The 21260-nt window shown below is 34.6% G+C and overlaps 2 protein-coding genes across 2 annotated transcripts; both read left to right on the top strand.

Annotated features, from left to right (window-relative positions):
- Nucleotides 1-210: 210 nt before the first annotated feature.
- Nucleotides 211-8555, top strand: slc39a9 (solute carrier family 39 member 9). Its single transcript, XM_051868510.1, has 7 exons — nt 211-797; nt 1980-2088; nt 2915-3115; nt 3195-3263; nt 3897-3982; nt 4856-4990; nt 6586-8555. The coding sequence occupies exons 1-7, from the start codon at nt 702-704 to the stop codon at nt 6817-6819; spliced, it is 930 nt and encodes a 309-aa protein (XP_051724470.1). The 5' UTR covers nt 211-701; the 3' UTR covers nt 6820-8555.
- Nucleotides 8556-11081: 2526 nt separating this feature from the next.
- Nucleotides 11082-20384, top strand: plekhd1 (pleckstrin homology domain containing, family D (with coiled-coil domains) member 1). Its single transcript, XM_051868343.1, has 13 exons — nt 11082-11354; nt 12041-12134; nt 12647-12736; nt 14041-14117; nt 14312-14403; nt 14537-14589; nt 14739-14833; nt 15085-15178; nt 15546-15736; nt 17479-17611; nt 17991-18135; nt 18512-18655; nt 19742-20384. Exons 1-13 carry the CDS (start codon nt 11203-11205, stop codon nt 19897-19899), a joined length of 1518 nt encoding a protein of 505 aa, XP_051724303.1. The 5' UTR covers nt 11082-11202; the 3' UTR covers nt 19900-20384.
- The last annotated feature ends 876 nt before the right edge of the window (nt 20385-21260 follow it).

The raw sequence follows: 21260 nt of genomic DNA on the forward strand, positions 1-21260 counted from the left end.
GTTGTTAATAAATAATAATAATGGTAATAATTATCTGAATTCGGGACCGCACACTAACATACTCTTACTATTTTTTCCACAGAAAGATATGGGGGAAATAGTAAAAGTATGCTAGTGGTTACGAATTAGCATACAGATTAAATCTGGGTGCGTCTTGATGACGTAATTTGGAGAGGGGGGGTGGGGGCTTTTGTTTTGACGGCGATGTAGCCCGGAAGTGCTTCGCTCAGACTGCCAACATCACACACTCGGCTAGTTAGCGACCAGTGTGGGTCGATACTGCGGAATAGGTGGCAAACTAGAAGAGTTTACCGCGACGAAACAATGTTGCCTATTTAGGAATTACCATGTCATCAACCCCGGCCTGAGATCAGAGAAGTAGACCATGACAAGCGTTAACAAATCTGTTAATTTGTGTTTATTTGCAGACTGATTATCATGATTTTAGCCGTTGCTAAGCGTGACGTGATTCTGTGTGATTAAAGTTGAGCCACAGCGTTGAGATAATCGATCAGGTCAATGTACCAAGAGCTCCAAAACCGCCTTCACAGCAGACCAGCAGTGGATGTACGTTTTTAATCGTGTGATTTTTAAGGGTAGATGCAAACAAATCATTAGCTAACCGGCTACTACACCAACTGACACCAAACATCGATCGATCGCACAGGATTTGTTGTTAAACTCTTGGATCTTTAGCAGAAATGGATGACTTCAGCTCCATCAGTCTGCTGTCTCTGGCTATGCTAGTCGGTTGTTATGTGGCTGGAACTATTCCCTTGGCTGTCAACTTCTCTGAGGTGAGCTTTAACCTGAGTTGTCCATGTCTACAGTAAGTTAGTTTATTTAGGACAGGTGTGCCCAATATTCAGTCCTTGTGAGCTTCTGGGTGTTTAGTTCTCTGCAGGAAATGGATGTAATTGATAAGGCAGACATCCATAATATGCAGTGCTGAGGTCCTCAGAAATAGATTTGAGATTTGCATTGATCTCCAAAAGCGACAAGCACCCCTAATTTAGCCTTCCAAGGGCAAATGATCTTAAAAGTTTGAATGTTGAATGTTCTATCAATCTAAAGTTTATACTGTAGACACAAGCTGTTTAACTTAGCACCCACGCTGATCTTGTTTAAACAGGTGTGTTTTTCTTAAAATGCAGTTCAGATTGATTTTCTGGATTTTCAAGCAAATTTTATGTTTTATGATTCACTAAAATGTGTTTAGTTGGTAATAACTAAAGCGAGTGGCTGATAAAATGCTTTTGTGAGTTTATACAGTTTAAATAGCAGTCGAATGTGCACTGAAATACACTGAAATTTGTAAAATAATTCGACTACTATTATTTTAAAGTGAGAGTTCACCCAAAATGAGAATTTTGTCATCATTTACTCATCCTCAAGTTGTTCCAAACCTGATTTTTTATTATTATTATATTTTTTTTTCTGTTGAAGATATTTTGAAGAATGTTGGTAACTAGACAGTCTTTTGTTTTCCTACTATGCAAGTCAGTGGCTGCCGTGGTAGGAAAAAAAATACTATGGAAGTCAATGGCTACCGTCAGATCTGGTTACCAACATTCTTCAAAATATCTTCTTATGTGTTTAACAGTAGAAAGAACTTCATACAGGCTTGGAACTACTTGAGGTTGAGTAAATAATTACAAAAGTTTCATTTTTGGGTGAACCATTCCTTTTAATATGTACATTACAATTCATAAGTTTGAGGTCATTAATTTGTTGATGCTAATAATCTCAAAATGGCTAAAAAGCCTTACCATTATATAGCTCTTTCACTATTGAGATATATGGTGATTTATAGCCCTTTTTGTGGACTCGGATGAAGTTTAGGTTCAAATGAGAATTTTATTCAGAAATGCGATTGTACCTGCATGCCTCTTATTCACATGAAGATGACCAATGTCAGCCTAAATACATAGTAGAGTCTGTTGGTTACTGAGACTCTGCAATTCCTTATCTATCTTCAGGAGAAGCTGAAGTTGGTGACAGTGTTGGGAGCCGGGCTGTTGTGTGGCACTGCACTGGCTGTCATTATTCCAGAGGGAGTTCATGCACTCTATGAGGAAATGCTGGAAGGTGAGATTCAAGTTTACACTTCAGTTAATGCATTGATTCCTTTTCTTAATAATGCAGAATAAACATCAAAGATGTTCTGCATGCATAAATCCTAAACTGATATCTGGAAGTTTATCTGCAGTAATGCATTCTTGCGTGGTATACATCTACTTTAGATTGTAAAGCTACTAGTTATTCATAATTTAAAGTAGTTAAGCTGTAGTCAAGCTCTTAAAAAAAGCTTCACTTTAAACTACTAACAAAAAGTTGCTGACTATTTTGTAGCTAGTTATATTATTAAATGCATATGGTTATATAAATTCTAATTTAATTAGACATGTTTTATTTCTGGCACAAAACGGCAAGGATTTTTGAATTTATTAATCTTAAAGGGGCTATATGTAAAAAAAAAAAAAAAAAAAAAGCTTTTTTTTATTGCTAATGTGTGAACAGCTTGTTCACGAAACCTAAAAAAAAAAAAAAAACGAGAGCTTCCCCGACTTCCTAGGTTGTCTATGAAAGCCTGTAGACTGATTTTTATGTGAAGGACTCAGGCCTCATACACTACTGTTCATAAGTTTGGGGTTAGTAAGATTTTTTATTTTAATCCTTTTTAAATGAAGTCTCTTATGCTAACCAAGGCTGCAAAAATGCAGTAAAAACAGTAACATGAAATATTACAATTTAAAAGAACTGTTTTTTATTTTAATATACATTTTAAAATGCAATTTATTCCTATCCATATGACATTAAAATAAAAATTGTAGAATTTAGCTTAGTAGTGCCAAAACTCAGTGTGTTCCCATCACTGATGTATTGTATGAATTATTTTCTTGTTTTGGTGTAGGTGGACACCACCATGGCCATGGGCAAGTGGAAACAGAAGTTTCTGATGCGAAGGTTGCAGAAGCAGTCGTGGGACCCAGCGGTGAACACAGCCATAGTCACGAGCAGCTCCACGCTTATATCGGTGTCTCTCTGGTGCTGGGCTTCGTCTTCATGCTGTTGGTGGACCAGATCGGCAGTGCTCACATGCACAACAGTGATGGTCGGTGTTCGGTGACGAATTAGAATGGTATAAACTTGATGGCATAAAATGTCTGAAACTGTTCTCTCCACATTTTTAGATCCAGAAGCAGCAAGGACTGCTAGCTCTAAAGTCACCACTACACTTGGATTGGTTGTCCATGCTGCAGGTAAAACTGATTTATACTTACCAAGGCTGCATTTATTTGATCAGAAATTTGTAAAAATACTAATATTCTTAAATATTATTATAGTTTAAAATAACTGTTTACTGGGTTAATATATGTGTTATATGCCATTACTCCAGTCTTGAGTAAGCGTCACATGATCCTTCAGAAATCATTCTAATATGCTGATTTGGTGCTCAATTATTAAAAATGGTTCTGATTAATATCGATGTTGAAAAGGTTTTTGCTGCTTAATAAAAGTACTGTTTTAACATTGATAATAATAATAAATATTTCTTGAGCATCAAATCAGCTTATTAGAATGATTTCTGAAGGATCATGTGACGCTTACTCAAGACTGGAGTAATGATGCTGAAAATTCAGCTTTGTCATCACAGGAAACATTTTTATTTTCAAATATATTAAAATAAAAAACAGCTCTTTTAAACTGTAATAATTTTTTACAATATTTCTGTTTTTACTGTATTTTGATCACATAAATGCAGCCTTGTTGAGCAGAAGAGACTTCTTTCAAAAAAATAAAATCTTAATTATTCTAAACTTTTGCAGTAGTGTTTATTCTGGGTTATTTTAAATCTGACCAATAATTATATTTGATTCATTCTGTGTCTCCAGCTGATGGTGTTGCTCTTGGAGCGGCTGCATCTACGTCTCAGACCAGTGTCCAGCTTATTGTATTTGTGGCCATTATGTTGCATAAGGTACAGTCAACCTTAAAGAAATTAATGTACTTCTGTTCTAGCTTGTGTATTATTCTAGTGTACTGTGAATATAATTGGCTCCTGTGATAAGTTGTTTGCGCCGTTTCTAATTTGTGTCAATTTGTTTAGAAAGACCAGCTGAATGACTAAATGTAAATGTAGGTGCCTTTCCAAATGTTTCCAAATATTTCAGAATGTAAACCAATATATTGTAAATAATTAAAAAATAAATTACACTCACAGCACATGCTTTGCGTGTGATCTGAGATGACAAATGTAACATTGTTTGTTATACATGTCGTTTATTACACATACAGTATTTGATCAAATAAATGCACATAAGAGACTACTTTAAAAATATTTATAAAAAACGTATTGACCAAAACAAAATAAAAAATACAGTAAAAACAGTAATATTATGAAATATTATTTCAATTTAATATTTATTAATAATAATACATTTTAGTATTTTAATATATTTTAAAATGTAATTTATTTTTGTAAAATGTAAAATTCAAAGCTGAATTTTCAGCATCATTACTCCAATCAGTGTCACATGATCCTTCAGAAATCATTCTAATATTCTGATTTGCTGCTCAAGAAACATGTTATATTATTAGCATATATTATTATTAATCATGTTGATTAATTTAATGCATCCTTGCTGAGTAAAGGTATTCATTTCTTTCAGCAGCAACAACAAAAATCCTTTTGACTGTGGCTATAAATTTGTTTTGCTTGCTTTTTTTTTTTTTTTTTTGTGAACTGTGTAACCTTATGAAAGTGTTTCTTATGCTTTAAAAATGTTCATTTTTTATACTTATTTAAATTTACATCTGTTTGTTTGCTGTGATGCTATTTATTGTATTTCAGGCTCCTGCTGCATTTGGACTCGTATCTTTCCTCATGCATGCGGGTTTAGAAAGAAACCGTATCCGGAAACATCTATTAGTCTTTGCCTTGGCTGCCCCTGTTTTGGCCATGCTCACCTACGTAGGACTCAGTCAGGTATGCTGAAGTATTAAAATAGAAATAGAACTGACAATAATATTGTAAGCCTTGTTAGTGACAATATCTGCATAACATTTGAACTGGCTTTAGATATACAAAGATGGTGCACTCATATTACTATGAATGGGAGAATATGGCAGAATAAGTCCCACCTTCAAAATAAAAGTGCCAATCGCCAGATGGCGCCAGTTGCCTTAAAATCAGTGTTCTCTGCAGGTTTTTTTCTCATGATTTGAGCATTTAGAAGCAAAATTTACGAGACAATTGTTGTCACATTTTATTGGTGATTTCATATATGAAATTTAATCATAAGCATGGTGAACAGCTTTGGAGAATTTGATGTTTCCCCATTCAAAGAGATAAGCGCTTCATGACTGAAATAGCTGCCCGAGAGCCGTTTCAAAGATGGCAGCCGAGTGAAATGACTTGCCTTAAAAGGACTTTGGTTACAATTAGTTTTGCGTATGAAACTTGGAAAGTAACTATATTTTTAATTACATCATAATAATAATAATAATAATAATAATAATAATACAATTTTAATTAAAGGTTTATTTCACTTTAAGTGTGCATGAGTGTGTGAGTGTGCATCAATTGTACATATTATTGCAGTGCATTATGGGATTGTATGAGTGCACTTAATAACATTCACTATGGTTTCGGACCACTACAAATGGCTGTCCCCTCAAATAGTGCCCTGTTTAAGGGTATAGGGGGGCGATTTTGGACACAGCCTTTGTTAAAGTGTTATATGAGCCAAGCCAACTACAAGTGAATCACAACATTACAAACTTGAATGTATTTTAGAATGTTTGCCTTGTATTAGTCTTAAATGCCTTGTATAGCTTTTTTGCTTATAGTATGGGTTTTTTTTATTGTTATTCACTTTGTTCTCACCATGAAGATGGCCTTGTTGCTGACATTTAATCAATTTTTATAAAGATTCAAGATTCTTTATTGTCACTATACTAAAAGTACAACGAAATTACAGCAATCCTTACAGTGCAATCACATAACTTAGTGCAAGCTAAACATCTAATTTAAATTAAAAAAAAAAAAAAAATTGCTAACTTATTTTGAATATTACAATTTGCCTCTAAAACAAATTAGCCACTATTTATTTAAATATGTGCTAAATTGCCATGTATCCTGGCATATATACCCTTTCTGTTCGCTTTTTTGTTTTGTAACGTCTACTAATTACCCCCTAATGGCACAAGGTTTATTGTTCTCAGTATAACTTCACAGCAATAACTTCAGACGCTTCACCAGGGTTACATAACCACCATGGAGGCCCACGCTATGTTTTTCAGATTCGCCCGTAGGCATCCCATCGCCATGGGAACAGCTGAGGTGGCAGAGCGGAGATTATTCACCTCTGGCTCCCCTGCTGTGAAACACCCCATAATTGTGTTTTTTTTAGAAATCACTGAAATGCAGAGATGCAATGAGATTTTTACAACTGGGACACCAACGAGCATCCCTGTAACAATCCTGAATATTTAATGTCCACCAAAAAAAAGAGTTTCCACCTCTTTGACTGTGTCCTAGATTCACCCGTCATCTAACACGTTCCCTCTTCTTCCATTTAGAGCAGTAAAGAGGCACTATCTGACGTCAACGCCACCGGGGTGGCCATGCTGTTCTCCGCCGGCACCTTTCTGTATGTGGCCACGGTGCACGTCCTCCCGGAAGTGGGCGGCATGGGCGGCCACAGCCACTCGCCTGGGGGCAGCGCAGGGAAAGGACTGAGCAAAGTGGAGGTTGGAGCTCTGGTTGTAGGCTGTCTGATACCTCTAGTGCTGTCCATCGGCCACCAGCACTAGTGTTCTTCACTGAAAAGTGCAAATGGGACTTTGAACAGCATTGGCCAAACAACAACCTCGCAGACGTGGTTTGAATCATGCCTCTGTCAGTTTATTCAAGTCGGCGGTTGGAGTGAACGCAGGAACTTTGCAGTCGCGAACTTGATTTGAGGAAGCGCCTATGGACTTCTGGAATGGGCTGCTCTGCTGCTCCACAAAGCACTGTGGGCTGACGGCTTACGATGACCATACACAAATATATGCGATCAAGTGTCCAACTCTTCATTTAATTTTTTTTCTTCAGTGGTGCTTGTTTAAAAGAATCAGTTGTTGTTGGGTAGTCATGTATGCTTTAAATTTGGCATTCTTTTGTTTTTTTTATATGGAATATGTCCATGAATCTTTTTAAAGATGAACCAGCACAATTGTGCCCATTTACAATAATAATAATAAAAAAATAATGATACTTTACAAACATTGAATTCATTGGCCCGGAGTAATTATTTTAAGTTTATTGACCCCCTTTTTAGCACAAATCTTAATAATGAGATAACATTATTCCATTAATATAATGAATATGGAAACATACACTGGCTTTTTTTTTTTTTTTTTTCTTACAAACTTGGTTACTGCTAAAATTATTTTCCACTTTTAAACGAACTTCATCCTGTTATGGTTATTAGACAAATATGACATTTACTTTACACTTGAAATGTTTGGTGTCCAGATTTTTAGCAGATAAACACATTGTTCTGTTGAGTTCAGTGCATGTACAGCATTATTTTTTGACAATTATTCAAACCTGATTTGGTTGTTTAATCATGGAAAAAGGATCTCATTGGTCAGTCAGATGTTTTGTACTGTAAATATGTATTCTCTGTATAAATGACAAACAAAAAAAATACCCTATTTGACATCCCGTTTGACACCCTGTTCTCCAGAGTAGTTTTTAGTCTCATTTTCGCTTATGTAATGAGTGGGCAAGAATGATAATTTTTAAATTAATGACATTGATACTCCATTTTTGATCAGTTGGGAAGATTATATGGTGGATTTCTGGTTTGGCAACCTGAATGCTTTGAAGGAGTGATCCATGAACTGCTGTGTTCATCACCAAACTATTTTTTTTTTTTTTTTTTTTTTTTTAAGGTTGCCTCTGAAGCTTGAATAAAAAAAAGCATTAAGAGGCAAACTTGGACACCAGCAACATCCTGTTCCTGGTTTACAAAATGTTGCATTCTTGCTCTGAAAATGAGTTCTAGTCTATGTAAAAAGCTGTGTTAATGCTTTTAGCTCAATAGCGCCCTCATCTTACTGTAGTGCACAAGCGCAGAATCAACCTCAAATTGTGGAAGATACATGGACGAAAGAGACTTAATGCTGATTTGTAGATAGGACTCCTCTGAAAGGGAAAATGCGAATCCTACAACATGACCTCCTCCTATAGAGACTTGGCACAGATACTTGGAACTGAATGGTTTTTGGTTAGGTGAAATGTTGTGCCATATTGACTTATTTTGACTGGTTCTTCTCTTACAGCTAAGAGCTGTTGGGATAGAGACTGGGTCGGAAGGGTGATGGTATTGGTATAGAGATTTTACAATGAAGCAGGACATGATGAATTCAGAGTTTGGGGGCTTTTATGTTATCATTCCACAAGAGGAGTATGCCTTATTTTTCTTGCAATTGTTTAACTTAAAATGGTTGCAAACATCTTTGTTCATGATTTGAATAAACTTATTTTCTTTTTTAATGGATGCAAATCTTACTACGTACCTTATTTTGCCTGTCTAAGAACATTTGGAATTGCATTGAGAAATATTTTCACATTGTAAATTAATGAAGCAAATAAATGAGAAACGAGTAATCGTTTTAAGACAAATATGAGTTATTGTCCAGTAATTAAGAACAGGTACATCTGTGGATTTTGACAGCAATCTGGGACATTTTTCTACATGTTTAACTTTTAGTGATGTCACATTGAAGCCCAGAAATATGATGTTATATATTACATTAGAGTTTTGATATTCTACAAATAAAAGGATAATTAGACAACTCAATTAGCTGAAATATTATATATGAGCAATATCACTTCAGTAGGAGTGTGATATGGCTCTATATCAGCACGGCTGTGATTAGGCCATAGGCATGATAAAAGTGTAAGAAGTTTGTACAATAGGAAATAAACACAAGCAAGCAATTCAGTCAAAAGTACAAAAGCAGTGCTCTAATTAGTACAGGATTTGCTAGATAAAAATGTAAAGTTATAAACCTTAACTTTGCCCTTAGCCAAGCTGATTTGCTTTGGAACAAGTAGATTAATCAGACCAAAGAATGCCCCTTTTGATATACCCAAAATGAATTATATCTGCCAGTGGCAAATTCCCGAAAGACTGGCTGAGATAAGCTGTTCTCGGCGGGTACATGAGTGCTGAACGGCCGCTGCAACCTGGAGCTCACATCTCTGAAAACGTCTAAACAAATTGTCAAATGAGTGCCGTTTATATATAAATCGCATATTTGGGGTCTAAACAACTACATTCTCACCTAAAAAACTCTCAAAACTACATTCCGTGACACAATAACTGCAGTATTTTTAAAATGATAGTAGGTTTGCTCTTCAAAAAATGAAATGCTGCCAGTACAGATCCTGCAGAAGCGGAGTGATACCTATTATGAAACGGTTTCTGTGTGAAAGTAGTACAAGCATTGTGTTGTTTCCAATAAAGCAGTAATTCTCTAAAATTGTCTCTATTATATTACATAATAGTATTATAAGCATCTACTAAATGCATACATGTAGTGTGAAATGTAATATAATTCAATATAAGAAAGTACAATATTCAGTTTCCTGATTTTAAATCCTACATACACCTGCTTTACAGTCAATGTTATGTTTTGCTTTTTTAAATTGAAATTATTTTCTATCGACAGCATCTGTGTCTTACAGTTTAACTTACGTTAAACAGCATTCCTTTAAGATGTACAGTACTACGCAAATAAGGTTCAAGCTGTAATCCTTTAGTCCATGTGTAAAGTCACAGATGAAGTGTTATTAAATACATATCCGCTGGATATTAAAGCTGTGTTAAGTGTCTAGAGTACTTAATCCCTGATCCATTAGCAAACTACATGTATGCAATACCATATGTTCAAGGGTGAGACGCTGTAAACATGGCAGATTTACAAGCATACAGATCCATAATGTGTTTGCTGAAGTTGTTTGGAAAGGAATACATCTGTATTCCTAACACTTACGCACACAAACACCAAATGGCTCTTTAGCAGATTAATCTGTCTGTGAAATTGGACAGACTGCTATTTTTATGTAAGAACAACTAAAATCTCCTTTTCGCACCTGTCTAATACAGGTTATATTTGGTAACTATAGGAACTTTTGTCCCCTCCTGTCAAACAATATACATTCATCATTTCTATCACAATGTAATTTCCACCACACTGTATCTCAAAGTATTTATTGTGTTTGATAATACTGTGTGGTAGAAATGACATTTTAAAAGTTTTTGGAATAAAATGTCTTGCTTATTTGTCTTGCCGAGGCTAATTTCATAGCAAAAATTTATACATTTTGCATTTCAACAAAATTACAGCTTGCTTGGAAGCAATGTACAAATGTCTTCATACATCACATCTCGTACTTCATATCAACCATGATTTTACTGACACTGTTGTCTTCTTGGTTACCAATTATGCTAACACTTAATAAAACTTTTGAAAAAAATTGTTATTAGTAGTGGAAATTGTGCCACACAAGTGTATTTTGAGTCATTATTTGTGTAAACGTTTATCACAATTATATTCACATAAATATTGAATGTATTTAGATCAATGTCAATATCAACCAATATCAATGTATTAAGATTGGAATTTATTTATTTATTTTTTTAAATTTTAAGATTGAAATTCTGGAACGAAATGATAAAGGCATGGTGAACAGCTTTGAAAAAACTGTTATATATAAAAAACTATATATATATATATATATATATATATATATATAGTCCAACATCATAAGTGAGATAAAGATCCTACGTCATAAGTGACATAATCCATTAAGTAATAGCATTTCCCTTCAAAATACTGCTTTGACGTCCCTCAGATTAAAAAAATGCACTCTTTCCCAAAGCCTCTTGGGTCTAACCCTCTCATATCAATTCCTCCCTCCCTCTCTGGTTCTATTTCCACACTGTCCAAAACCAGCTGATGTCACTATTGGCAGATACATCATTCCACCTCACTGAATGACTGGAGGATATCACAGACTTTGCCTGATTGACTGCGTCTCTATAGGATTATTGGCGAGTGTACATGCTACTATTTTAACTTCATTGACATTTTTTTACCACACCTCCTCGTCTCCCACATCCTGTGAAATTGTCAGCTATGTTCTCCTCGTCCAAGCCCTCCCTACTCTCGCCCTGGACCTCCATGGAGCAAGCTGACTCGGACGCATTGGATATCAGCACCAAAGTGCAACTGCATGGGGTTCTGTGGAAGAGACCTTTCGGGAGGCCCTCGGCCAAATGGTCCCGCAGGTAACATTGGGCGCTAACTATGCACAATCTGTAACAAAAATAAAGCTAAAGACTCTTTTATTAGAATATCTTTTTTTACTTTGTTGTTTTCATTATGTTTTTCTTTCCCTGCACAGAGATATACAATGTGTTTATCTGTTTTTGTTGTTTTGGTCAATAATGAAGTGTTATTAAATATATAATGTTATAGTGAGGCATAAGAAGAAGCAGCTCTGGTTTAACTGGTATTTTTGCTGTGTAGTGAAATTTTTGCATTGGGTTAAAGCACATAATATTTTTTTGAGTGGTATACCTTGTTATGTAGTGCACTTTAAAAGCTTTGCAGCTTAGATGATATCGAGTAACCCATCATTATAGCTTACTGAACCGAGATGCTTTAAATGTGCCTTTAAAGCTGAGTAAGTCAGATCTATGAGGACGCTCTGTGCTGCCGGGAGGTTTTTGTACGTACATTAGGACTTATAAAGATCAATCCCAGGAAAGATCAATTCCAGTAAAATGAATGTTTTATTTATGCTTATTTGGTCATTTATGAATTTGTGGAGGAAGCAATGGAAAGTTTTCAACTAGTGCTTTCCTGTTTTTAAAGGGAAAAAATGTGTTTATTATGTGTAGGTTAGCTGTAAGGTGATTATTGAATTTCTTGTTGCTGTAAATCATTGTGACTGTTTGTGCTTTCATAACAGATTCTTCATCATCAAGGATAGTTTTCTGTTGTACTATGCTGAGAACGAGAAAAAAAGCTTTGAGACCAATAGGTACTTCAACATTCACCCTAAGGTACGCCGACATTTACATAGCACATTATTTTTATTATTATGCATTTTAAACAAATTAAATATTAATTTATGTATATATATAATCGTATTAGCCTAAATATATCACACAAGCAAAAGGGTACACTGTAAAAAATTATTTTCATGATTTATCACCAAAATGTTTCTTTTGTCAAATCAACTTAGATAATTAATGTGGTTCAGATAAAATATTATTTTGAGTTTCTGTTGATTAAACCGATCACCTTCATTGTATTAAATTTTTTGATTTCAATGAACTCAAAATTTTAAGGCAACCAGGTAACTTACTTTTTTAAGTTATACCAACAATACTTTTTTACAGTGTACTGAATATCAGCACAGCTGTTGGATGATTGCTTACTTTTAAAATGTTTTCTAACCAAGATATTAATAACATACAGAGTAACTTCAGCAAAATATGTCCAATTTGTTCTAATATATTTCTAACTATAGGCATGATATGTAAAATTGTTTTAACCTTTTCCTCCATGCAAGGGGGTGATTCCATTAGGTGGATGCATTGTTGAGCCAAGAGAAGATCAAAGCATGCCATTTGCCATGGTCATCAACCACGAGGACTTCACTGTAAAAGCATTTTCTTCTTTTGTATTTTACATAATTACACTGACAGGCATTTTTTTTGTACACATGGAAATTAACTCAAAGTGTCCCTATTATACTATTTTAAATGTTCCTAATTTTGTTTTATAGGTCTCCTACATTCGATTTACATGCATAGAAAGTCAAAAAACACGTTTTAATTTTCTAATACTATAGCCTGCAATATATAAATGAAAAAATCTCTGACAGCCGTGTCTGTTGTAATTGGTCTACATCTTACAGTGCGTGTCAGAAACAAAACTTCAATTTCCATTACTGAATTTCAGCTCAGAATCTTCCTCAGCGCTTTATACACAGCGATACAATTGTCGGTTTTCCGTATCAATTCCAGCACGAGTCCTTATCCTTTTGAAGTGCAGCAAAGTGGATTTGCATTGCTGAAAACAGTATCTTCTCAACAAGTCGACAACACAAACCAAAATCTTCCAGGCCTCAGCTATAACTACAGTGTTTGAGGGTGGGTCAGTAGACGTATTTCGCGGTCAGCCAATAAAGACCATAGACTGGCATTATGCAAATTTGTTGCATTGCTATGTAGGTTATATAACAGGAAGTAAGACTATAATTACTGAGGACTTATTTTAGCAGTTCAGAATTGATTCTTTCTTTTAGGAGACAATAACTTTATTTGTCGTGCACTTTGATCTTTAAAACTTTGCAGACCCTTTACCCTCATGAGCAGCTATATTACACACTGCATGAAAGGTAATATTCAAAATAGTATAATAGGGGCCTTTGAAATGTAAATTTGATTCCAAAAGAACAAACCAGTGGCTAGGCCAGAAATCTCCATTTTGTGCCTCTATCCAATGATATTATCTACATACAATTATATCAAAGTGGGTTTTTGATAAATGAACAATGCCAACCAAACTTGAATAAATACAATTATACTAAATAGGTTATAAATTAAAGTTATTTAAAAAAATAAAAATAAAAATAATGTACACAGATAAATTGTTCATAATAATTACTGCAATATTCCATAAATAAAAACAAGAAGTGTCAAATTTGATTTCACAATGACTTTAGAGACATCAGTCACACACGCTTAATTTTTGTATTTAGGTATAATTTCATTGTCTTCAGAAATTCTTTAGCCACTTTAGCAAAACTATGTTGTTGTTGTTTTACTGTGGATAAAAATAATCACATTGAATAATCTCAGTGACGAAACAGCCTATCTGTCCATGCCACTGAGTCTTTCTCAAATAAATAAATAAATAAATACATCTCGGTATTAAGATCTTTCTCCTTACCCTGTACAGGGAAACATTGTCCTGGCTGCTGAATCAGAGTCAGAGCAGAGTCAGTGGGTGGAGATGCTGCAAGAGTCAGGAAAAGTGTGAGTGACTTCTAACAACATCTCTCTGTAAAATGAAGCCAATTTCAAATTTAAGATTAAAAATTATATGAGTGTAAAAGATTATACACACATATAATTTCCATCACTTTTAAAAATAGCCTAATGCATTTGAGCCCTTATAGATGCTATATAGATTGTGACATTAGTGTTGCTTTTTTTAAATTCCATTAAAGCACTTGGAAGAATGCTCAGTTGGGTGAGGCTATGATCGAGAGTCTTGAAGCTCAGGGGTTACAGCTGGCTAAGGAAAAGCAGGAATATCTGGGTATGGCCAATTTTTTTTTTTTCAAATGGAAAATTCACAATACTTTTTCATAAAAGTCTAATCTATTAAGGGTGATGTGTATTGAGTTTTTATTTCATTTAATTATTATTATTATTATTTTTTATTTTTTTAGATAAGCTCATGGAGGAGACTGAGGAACTATGCTTGCAAAGAGAAGAGAAGGCGGTTAGCTCTGTATTTATGATTACATTTACACCCACAAATATTTAGTTTTCCAGTTTTTTAGTATATTATGAAATGTTTGTACACTGATAGGTCCATGCATGTAAAGTGAATAATGGGTAAATATGTCTGTGTGTATTTGTGTTTTGTAGGAGCTGGAGAGACTGAATCAATTGCTGGAAGAAGAAAAGCAGAAGTTTGAGGAAGTTGTTCAAGAGCTGAGAGTAGAACAAGAGCAAATTAAACTGTAAGACACCCCACCCTTGTTCTAAAGCACATTTACTATTATAAACATATCATTCACATATCTTCCATTCATCCGTCTGTCCATCCATCCATTTATCTACTTATTTAGTCAAATTGTGCCCAGCCATAAAAATGCATCTTGAGAGCAATCCAGCTTTAGAAAAGATATTAAATTAAATATGTTTATATCATTATTTACCCTTGTCATTAATGAACATCCTCTGAACATTTTCTACTGTTCTGTGTTGGTAGAGATCTGGATGGTACTGCTCACTGTCTGAAAGGAGTGGAAAATGAGAAAGAGGAACTTCATAATCTTACCACACTTCTGCAGAAGTCTTTAGAGGTATCAAAAAATAAATATTGTAAAATATAATTTGAAAAAAAAAAAAAAAAGTCCTTATAAAAGTTAAGGAACAATGTACTGTCAGACTATCGTCATTACAAAATAAACCCATAGACCGATCAGAACCCAAATGTGGATTCATGTTGATTCAGTTAAGTTCAATAATAGTGTTGATGCTGAATCAATTATGAAACAAAGTTGAATCAGCTATAAAACAGCTCTGCAGAAAACAGTTATGTCATCATCCAGCTCAATTCAGTTCAAATTTTGTTCTCATACAATAGTGTCAGTGAAATCAATAATATTGCTGAATATTAATGTGTCCTGATAAGGTCCATAACAAACGTCTGACTCTGTCTCAATTCAGGAGTTATCCCAAGAGAAAAAGCGTACCCTTGAGATGCTGCGAGAAAGAGGACAGGATGTGGCTGAAAGAGGAAGTGATCGTCGGGCCTCTTTAGACTCCCATAATCCAGAGGTGCAGCTTCAGGGCAACCTGCGGCAAATCGAGGAGCAGATGAGGAGTCTACTTAAAGAGAAAGAACAGGCAGACGACAGGTGAATAAGAACATTTCATTACAAATTTGCAAAAGATTCTTTCCATGTACAAAGATTTCCTATTCCTTTAAATATATATCTATATATCTATATATATATATATATATATATATATATATTTGGAATGTTCACGTGTAGAGCAATTGTTTGTCCAGGAAGTTCATTAGAATAAATGGACCGTTGAGACCGTGACAATGGAAATGTACATTGATCCCTAAATAAGCCAGTCTATTGATTAGATGTGAATGAAGCACACAAGACAGAGAGTGGATTGACTAGCGGGTATGAGTGACCTCAAAAGCAGGATATAAATAAATAAATGTGACTCTGCTGTATGGTCCATTACGCATGATACAACAAATTTATAAATAACAGCCTGATGTCATTGATTTTTTTTTTTTTGCTTGGTTTTAAAAAATGAAGTCGTTTTTCTGTATGCTGTTGGCAACTCTTAAAAAATGCTACTACTATTTCTGCAATTTATATTGTATGTATACTTCTATATGCATAGTACCTGAATATGCATAGAATACCCCAGATGACTTTCTGACAAAAAGTGCAGTATAGAGAACACTGCACTGGGTAATGTATCCCACAATACAATGCACTCAATCTTCTGGAAATTTATTTAAATTTCATTGCATGAATTTGCACATTTGCATTAAAATTCAAAATGTCATTATTTATTTCTGAAATTATAGAAGTAAATAGTTTAGGTAACACTTTATTTTACGGTGTCCTTGTTACACATGTTACATGTTATAACACTATAGTAATATAGTAATAACCAGGGCTGGGTACGTTACTTTTAAAATGTATTTCACTACAGATTACAAAATACATGCTTTAAAAATTAATAATTTGTAACGTATTTCGTTAGATTACCCAAGTTTTGTAACTTATCTAAATACTTTAGAATACTTTGTAAAACTAATAAGTAACACCAAAAAAAAAAAGGTAATTGCAAGTTTTTATCTCACAATTCTGACTTTTTTCTCAGAATTGTGATATAAACTTGCAATTGCGAGATATAAACTCTCAATTTTGAGAAAAAAAGTCAGAATTGCGAGAAAAGAAGTCCGAATTCTAGATATAAACTCAACTTTGAGAAAAAATGTCAGAATTACGAGAAAAGGCAGAATTGAGATATAAACTAGCAATTTTCCAGAAAAAAAAGTCAGAATTGCAAGAAGTCAGAATTGTGAGATATAAACTCGCAATTGCGAGAAAAAAAAAAGTCAGAATTGAGTAACTGTATTTCATAAATTGTGTGAATTAATGGGTATAGCTACAGTAATGACTTCAGCTAGTCAGCTTAAGATCCTTTCCATCTAAACTGGTTATACCTCTTAACCATGGCAGTGAATGTTTTTTGAACGGTAGGATAATCTACTGTTTTTTTTTTAGTTTTTTTAGTTTTGAAAGAACCTTATTCATCCACACAGTTACACAGAGCCAAAGCACAACCAAAACAATATTATCTCGCAAAATGCATGCAATTTTGGAGGGCCAAAAGTTACAGTGTAGCATAGAGGGCTGTAGAGGGCCAAAAGTTAGTTTAATTATATATATAAAATAATTTATTCCGTACTTTTACACCAGAGAGAGAACAAGCAGAGAACAAGCCTCTGTAAATGTGGCCTCTCTTATCACAAACTCCACTCCACTGCTCTCTTTTCTACCCCCTAGTGTTCATGGCAGTGAGCCAGTAAGCGAAACCTTCTTTCTGTCGCCCCCTGCAGGCTGAAAGAGAATGAAAAGCGAGCTAAGGTTCTGCAGGAGGAAAGAGAGTTTTATTCTTCTCAAGCTCAAACTCTCCAGCAGTCCCTCACACAGCTCACAGCAGACAAACAGCACACTGAAGAAGAGCTGAAGGTGAAAACTAATGTGCCCTGAAATTGTGGAGCACTATAAAAAATGGTCTACAAGAACTCTACAAGAAACTGGATTTGCTGTAAATTTGAATGTGGAACATTGCAAAAAATTTTTTTTTTTTTTTAAGGTTGCTTTGGATCTAACAGTAAACAGAATTATTAAGTTACATACAGCATGTGTATCACATTACCTTTTCTCCATCTCTGGATCATCTGCACATCTTTTATCACTTTCTTAGTGATGCAAAAATCAATTGAAATTCTATAAACGCTCATGTCTGCTCCTTCCTTCATACCTTTCACATCTAAAATGTGTCTCCCTTACAATCTGTCTTCATAATATACATTATATGTTGTTTGTGTGTGTGTGTGAGTGTCAGGCGGAGATGGAGTCTCGTGTGGAACTGGAGCGTAGGCTGAAATTGGCTGAGGAGGCCCTGCAAGATCTAGAACAGGGTCTAAATACAATAGAACGTACCCGCGAGAGGGATGAAAGAATGAAAGGAGACGTCAGCCATCTCCGCAGTGAGTACATTACATCAGCCGTGTTCTAATATTGAATATAAGGTTGTAGAGTCAATTGTTTTCAATTTCAATGAAAGGTTAGAATTTTGTGAATTCTTTGAACGAAAGATCAAAAGGATAAACAACGCATATTTAACTGTTAACACTTCCCTTACGCCTTAACCCACCCTTAAACCTAGTCAGAAATTATTATTATTATTATTTAATGTAAGTACATAGTAAAGAAACCTGTAATGTGTACCGTATTTTGAAAGCTATTTAAATCCAGAATTGTCTGAATTATTTTATTATATCCAAATATCTTGTTCAAAATGCAGTGGCTTCTTAAATTTTACTAAATTGCATATGAACATACAGTTGGGTATTGTTTTCCCAGAGTTCTTTGAGGAATGTATCTGTGCTGCAGAGATCGAGGCCAAGTTACCATCCATCATGAAGAACGCAGTCTATCTGCATAAAGCTGCTGCTCGGCGCATCAAAAGTTGCCGTATCCAGAAACGGGCCTCCAGGCAGCACTGGTGTAAGTGTTACATGTAGGTGCATGCAGGCACACATGATGAAATTATAACCTAAGTAGTTCCATTAGCCGCAACTCTATATTGAAGTAACCTATGCATCTATGCTGGTGATCTGAGTAATCTGCCATTCTGCTATTACCAGAAGCTGCACTCCAATTGAGTTGATCTATAAAACTGGTGCCTTTTTTGATTTGATTGAAGGATTTTTTTTTTTTTTTTGTAAAATTTTAAACATCCTATACAATAATAGAATGTTTCAATTTCCTCAAAATATATAATACATTTTTTATTATAAATTAACATTAACCTGTTCACATGTTAATAAATGTAACTTTTTTAGTAAAGTATTATTTTATATATTTTGGGACACAGCTATGTCCTCAGAAAAGTAACAGGGTTGGCAGTTCTGCTGTTTAATTTGACCACTTATTGAACACAATTTTATGTCGTTATGTTTTTTTTTATATTATTCTTTTTATTAATGGGGTTTGGAATTAGTTTAAAAGGGAAAATCAGGAATAAATTAAATTTTAAAATATATTGAAATAGGTTATTTATAGGTAAAATAGCAGTTATTTTAAATTGTAAACATAGTACTTTTTTATTGTAAAAAATAAAAAAAATGCTTGGTTAGCATACAAGACATTTGAACAGCACAACACACACACATCTAAGGTGGGTTTTCATGTTTTATCTGGACTTTTCATAGACAGTATACTGTAAAAACTGTATATTCTATGCCCTAAACCTAACCACCACAGAAAACGTTCTGCATTTTTATCATTCTGTATGATTTATAAGCTGTTTTCCTCATGGAGACCAATAAATGTCCACACAAGGACAAGGATTTGGGATATTGCCATCTTTGTGGGGACATTTTGTCCCCATAATGTAGGCTATACCTGAGCCACACACACACACTGTTACAGTTTTTACACATAAGTATAATATGAGAGACACTAATGCCACACATTGTTTGAAACGACCAAAAAAATAACTCTAATTTTTAGATTAGATTTAATTTCTCAATCCAAATAAATTCACTCCACCTCTTCATCATATGCTCCACCCTCTTTTCCTGTTTGTAGTGAAGCACTCTCAATCGTTTGCCACCTCTCGCGGTGCCTCCTCCACCAGTCTTGAAGAGTTGAGAGAAACCGCCCGGCGTCTGACTTCAGACAGCTGTTTAAGACGGCAAGCCTACAAGATCATCGCCCGCCAGGACACCGTTCAGTCTGAGGACTAACAATATTCTGACAGACAGATGGACTGACAGAACAACCTGGGAGGGAGGGGAAGCTGTTTTGTCATCCTGCTCTCTGCTGTGCAACTTTAAAGTTTAACGTTTAACAAGTTTAACATGATTCAGTATAGGGAAACTACAAACACAGTGTGCTGTCTTCTGTTGTCATACTTTGAGACTATGTTTCCTTCAGTTTTAAATGTATAACACTGTTTAACTATAAAATGGCAAATATTTGCTTTTAGTGAAAATAATATAACCTATTCAATGACACATAGCTTCTATGAAAAATACCTAAGAGGCTGTAAGTTGAGCTATGCTGGAACTGTCAAAACTGGAACTGAGAAAAAGTGTAAGGTTGTTTGTTTGTTTTTTAAGTCTATAGGTCTCCATTTTTAAGTCTATAAGTCTCCATTATAGAGCTTTAAGCCATGAACCAAACAAATCAGCTACCAGGTAAATCACAATATATATAATCAACAAAAAAAAAAAAAAAAAAAACGAAGTGTGTGTGTGTATATATATATATATATATATATATACTTCGTTTTTTTTTTGTTTTTTTTTTTTGATTACCTAATTCAGACACCTTGAACATTTCATTCATTAATACAGTTTATTCACTATAGTTCAAAAAATGGTAATACAATCTGACAAGATCTCAGAGTTAAACTGTGTCAGAAAAAAATAATCTTAATTATGTCCGATAACACTTAAAGGATTAGTCCACTTTTGAATTAAAATTTCCTGATAATTTACTCACCCCCATGTCATCTAAGATGCCCGTGTCCTTCTTTCTTCAGTCGAAAAGAAATGAAGGTTTTTGAGGAAAACATTCCAGGATTTTTCTCCATATAGTGGACTTCAATGGACTCCACTGTTGAAGGTAAAAATGACAGTTTCAGTGCAGCTTCAAAGGGCTTCAAACGATACCAGACGAGGAATAAGAGTCTTATCTAGAGAAACGATCGGTCATTTTCTAATTTTTTTTTTTAAATGTATGCGCTTTATATAAACAAATGATTGCCTTCAAGTGGTTCCGCCAAAACCGCACTTCCATTTTCTTCAAAAAGCTTACGCTGAATGTCCTACACCTTCCCTATTCTACTTACGGAAAAAACGGAACTGGCACCGCGTTCGTTCCGTAAGTTGAATAGGGAAGGTGTAGGACATACAGCGTAAGCTTTTTGAAGAATACAGAAGTGCGGTTTTGGCGGAACCACTTGAAGGCGATCATTTGTTTATATAAAGCGCATACATTTAAAAAAAAAAAAAAAAAAAATTAGAAAATGACCGATCGTTTCTCTAGATAAGACCCAACTGAAACTGTAATTTTTACCTTCAACCGGAGACCACTGAAGTCC

The sequence above is a fragment of the Ctenopharyngodon idella genome, chromosome 17 (genome assembly GCF_019924925.1).
Source record: "Ctenopharyngodon idella isolate HZGC_01 chromosome 17, HZGC01, whole genome shotgun sequence".
Taxonomy (NCBI): domain Eukaryota; kingdom Metazoa; phylum Chordata; class Actinopteri; order Cypriniformes; family Xenocyprididae; genus Ctenopharyngodon; species Ctenopharyngodon idella.